A 4677-nucleotide genomic window follows, 5' to 3' on the forward strand; every position below is an offset into this window, starting at 1 on the left:
CGTCCCATTCCCCTTCCCCTTCCCATTCCCTTCCCCTTCCCATTCCCTTCCCATTCCCCTTCCCATTCCCTTCCCATTCCCCTTCCCCTTCCCCTTCCCATTCCCCTTCCCATTCCCCTTCCCATTCCCATTCCCCTTCCCATTCCCATTCCCGGGATCCCAGCCTGGCTCATGGATGTGTCCCCCCCTGAGGCTGGGCTGAGCCCTGCTCTCCCTGCGCTGTGTTCCTGCCCTGGCCCATTCCCCTTCCCATTCCCATTCCCGGGATCCCAGCCTGGCTCATGGATGTGTCCCCCCCTGAGGCTGGGCTGAGCCCTGCTCTCCCTGCGCTGTGTTCCTGCCCTGGCTGGGGATCATTCCTGCCCTGGAATTGTCGGGGCAGCTCAGGATCCCGTCTGGGAGCTTTGGCTCATCCCAGGCTCGGGATCTCCATAGTAACGGGCAGGGAATGTCGTGCCTGGGCTTTTCATCCTGCTGGGATTTGTCTTTTTCCCTGCCCGCGGCTCCTCTCGGGTTTGGAGCCGCAGCTCCTCCCGGGCTGGATCCAGCCTGGGATGTCCCGGGAATGGTGGGAGCAGAGAATTTCTTGTTTGCCGGCGGGGAGAGGCTCCTGCCTCCCACCCCGATGGGAACACCCGGAGTTACGGACGGGAAATCCGGGATGGAAGAGCGGGATTATCCCGGGGTGTGCAGTGGGGTTCCGTGGGATTGGGAAGGCATTCCCGGCTGGGATGGGATCCCCATCCCAGGGGACGGGGAGGTGTCCCTGCCGCGGCTGGGGGAGGTCCGGGGACCCCCAGGTCCAAACCAGTCCAGACCAGTCCAGACCAGTCCGGGACGGGGATCCTGGGCTGTTTGGGGTTGCGCCCCGCGGCTCTCTGCTCTCCTGGGCCACTCTCCTGAATCATTAATCAGTAATTAATTAGTTAATTAGCCTGGTCTGGTGTCGTAATAGACAGAGACACGTGGGGTTTTTATGTAGAATAGGTGAATTTTTATTTACAGGGTTGATTTTTGTGTGGTATTTGAAGGTACTGTGTGTGACTTTAATTAGTAAATTAGTGAAATTCAGTTTATTGCCTGGTAATGACCAATGCATGTTCATCACATTTTTCTCTTTTTAGACAATTTACATTTTTTGTCTCTTGGGGAGTGAGTGTTTTACACAGGTGGGGTTTTCTTTGTAGGTGTGAGCTGGTTTTTCACAAGAACAGATTGTTGTGTGAACTGATTCTTATCCTTACTCATTTTTTAATGGGAACCGAGCAGGTTAACTTGGAATAGCAAGGCTTGAGCTGTGTTCTGCAAGGCTTTTTTGTTGTATTTTCACTTCCATGTCAGGTGGGTTTGAAGATCAGCTTCTCCTGCTCCTTTCAAACCCCAGCTTGGAAAAATCACTGTTGAAACGTGGAGATTTTCACCAAACATTTTTTTTTTTTAAACAATAATATAGCGGTGACATTAATGTACAATTAATTCTAACAGCAGTGTTTGATCCTTCCAGATTTTAAAGAAGAAGGAAAAGCAGAAGGGAAAAGTTCTCCCAGGGAGCAGCTGAGCTTTAAGGTTCAAGCGCTCGTTGTGTTTGCAGCTGCATCATTAATGTTCACAGGCTCTATTAATATTCATAACATTAGCAACATTAATGCAATTAGTAATTAAAATATATAGTGTAAATTTATGAGTTTAATTAAGACATTTAATGCAATTAAAATACTGATATTAATAAAATTAATCTTATTTATGATTTGTTTCCAGTCTCGTGTGCAGCCCACTCAGAGTTCCTCTGTTTGGAGTTCCATCTCTGTGTCAGTAAGAAAGAAAAGTTTATTGTTGAAATAAAGTATTTGTTGTTGAAACCAAGTTTTATTGTTGAAATAAAATTTCCTTTGTTGGAGCACAGAGGCTGTGTGTGCTCTGGTGCTTCTGTGACTCCTGGGGAAAAGAATCTTTCAGGATTCCAGGCTCCTGGATCCTTTGCAGGCTGATTTTGGGGCTGGTTTGGAACTGTTCTGGCAATTTTCTGTTAAATTCCAGCTCAGGGAAAGGTTTAAAGTAATGAAAAATATTCAGAGAGAATCACGGAATAAAGGCTCTGATCCATCAGGGACAGGAAGGACACGGAGCCACCACCCAGGAAGAGAATCCCAGGGAATCCATGGCAATATTCCAAAGGATTGGAGAGTTCTTGCACAGCAATTCTAGGGGGAAAAAAATTATATTTATATATTTATATCTAAAAATATATATTTGCACAGTAGAAATACATATTATATATAACATATACTATATTATATATAGTATATAAATAGATATGTATTTTATATAATATATATGAATATATATTTAGATATTATAGAAATATATTTTTAAAAATATATTTTTTAAAATATACATATATCTTTACACACACAGATAGATAAATAAAACCACACAATTCTAGAATTCCAGAATTTATATCCCTCACAATTCTAGACAAGAATTCTTGGAATTTTTATTTATTATTAACAGGGATAAGGAATTCTTGCTCTGTGTTTGAGTGCAGGACTAATCCATGGCTCTGTGTTCAATAATCAATCACTGATCAATAATTGCCAATTTTACTGACAACAGCGATCGAATAAATCCCAAATTGTTGAAATCTGGGCGATGTTCCCCAGTGCCACTGGGGGTGGGACAGAGGAGAGGCCCTGAGACCCTGCCAGGCTCTGCCACCTGGGATTGTCCCTGGTGTCCCTGGAGTTATCCCTGGTGTCCCTGGGGGTGTCCCTGGGGGTGTCCCTGGTGTCCCTGCAGTTGTCCCTGGTGTCCCTGGGGGTGTCCCTGGGGGTGTCCCTGGTGTCCCTGCAGTTGTCCCTGGTGTCCCTGGGGGTGTCCCTGGGGGTGTCCCTGGTGTCCCTGCAGTTGTCCCTGGTGTCCCTGGGGGTGTCCCTGGGGGTGTCCCTGGTGTCCCTGCAGTTGTCCCTGGTGTCCCTGGGGGTGTCCCTGGTGTCCCCAGGGTTGTCCCTGGTGTCCCTGGGGGTGTCCCTGGGGTTGTATATAATTATATTTATATCTAAAAATATATAATATTTGCACAGTAGAAATACATATTATATATAACATATACTATATTATATATAGTATATAAATAGATATGTATTTTAGATAATATATATGAATATATATTTAGATATTATAGAAATATATTTTTAAAAATATATTTTTTAAAATATACATATATCTTTACACACACAGATAGATAAATAAAACCACACAATTCTAGAATTCCAGAATTTATATCCCTCACAATTCTAGACAAGAATTCTTGGAATTTTTTATTTGTTATTAACAGGGGTAAGGAGTTCTTGCTCTGTGTTTGAGTGCAGGACTAATCCATGGCTCTGTGTTCAGTAATCAATCACTGATCAATAATTGCCAATTTTACCGACAACAGCGATCGAATAAATCCCAAATTGTTGAAATCTGGGCGATGTTCCCCAGTGCCACTGGGGGTGGGACAGAGGAGAGGCCCTGAGACCCTGCCAGGCTCTGCCACCTGGGATTGTCCCTGGTGTCCCTGGAGTTATCCCTGGTGTCCCTGGGGGTGTCCCTGGGGTTGTCCCTGGGATTGTCCCTGGGATTGTCCCTGGGGTCCCCAGGGCTCTGGAGCTGCCACCCCCCGCACTGTGCCAGCGCTGCCAAGGGACCAGAGCCCAGCAGGGACACAGAGGAGCCCCAGGAGGCTGGGGAGACACTTGGGGACACTTGGGGACACCCAGAGAGCCCCAGCGGGGGGCACTGGGGACAGGGAGGGGGCAGGAAAGCCCCGGGGAGCCACGGGGGGGTCGGAGCAGGGAAACGGAGCCTGGGGAGCTCCCGGGGGGGCCTCGGGGACACGGAGAGTGGCCGGGACACCCGGGAGCACTCCGGGGGCACTGCAGGGCACTGGGGTCACCGCAAGGTCACTTTGGGGTTACTCCGGGTCATTGGGGTCATCTCAAGGTCATTTTGGGGTTACTCTAGGTCATTGGGGTTACTTAAGGTCAATTTTGGGTTTTGAGATTTTTGAGTTCCTGACTGGGGTTACTTTAGGTCATTTCAAGGTCATTTTGAGGTTACTCCAGGTCATTTTGGGGTTACTTTAGGTCATTGGGGTCAACTCAAGGTCATTCAAGGTCATTTTGGGGTTACTCTAGGTCATTGGGGTTACTTGAGGTCATTTTTGGATTTTGAGATTTTTGAGTTCCTGACTGGGGTTACTTTAGGTCATTTTGAGGTCATTTTGAGGTTACTCCAGGTCACTGGGGTCAACTCAAGGTCATTCAAGGTCATTTTGGGGTTACTTTAGGTCACAGGGGTTACTCCAGGTCATTGGGGTCATCTCAAGGTCATTCAAGGTCATTTTGGGGTTACTCTAGGTCATTGGGGTTACTTGAGGTCATTTTTGGGTTTTGAGATTTTTGAGTTCCTGACTGGGGTTACTTTAGGTCATTTTGAGGTCATTTTGAGGTCACTCCAGGTCATTTTGGGGTTACTTCAGGTCATTGGGGTCAACTCAAGGTCATTCAAGGTCATTTTGGGGTTACTCTAGGTCATTGGGGTTACTTGAGGTCATTTTTGGATTTTGAGATTTTTGAGTTCCTGACTGGGGTTACTTTAGGTTATTTTGAGGTCACTTTGGGGTTACTCCAGGTC

General features: G+C 46.6%; 1 protein-coding gene across 5 annotated transcripts in view; it reads left to right on the forward strand.

Moving 5' to 3' along the window:
• The window catches only part of MFSD1 (major facilitator superfamily domain containing 1), a 20012-nt gene extending 18115 nt beyond the window's left edge, over positions 1 to 1897 (forward strand). For 2 of the 5 annotated variants that reach the window (XR_005955154.1, XM_041467619.1), the window contains exon 16: positions 1759 to 1897. Coding sequence is in view for 2 of the 5 variants with exons in the window: in XM_041467619.1 (XP_041323553.1) it covers positions 1759 to 1816 (58 nt within the window). In the remaining 3 variants the exon portion in view is untranslated. The other 3 variants (XR_005955153.1, XM_041467627.1, XR_005955147.1) reach the window with 2 other exon arrangements.
• Positions 1898 to 4677: the final 2780 nt, after the last annotated feature.

The sequence above is a fragment of the Pyrgilauda ruficollis genome, unplaced genomic scaffold, assembly GCF_017590135.1.
Source record: "Pyrgilauda ruficollis isolate IOZ18807 unplaced genomic scaffold, ASM1759013v1 scaffold21, whole genome shotgun sequence".
NCBI classification, from domain to species: domain Eukaryota; kingdom Metazoa; phylum Chordata; class Aves; order Passeriformes; family Passeridae; genus Pyrgilauda; species Pyrgilauda ruficollis.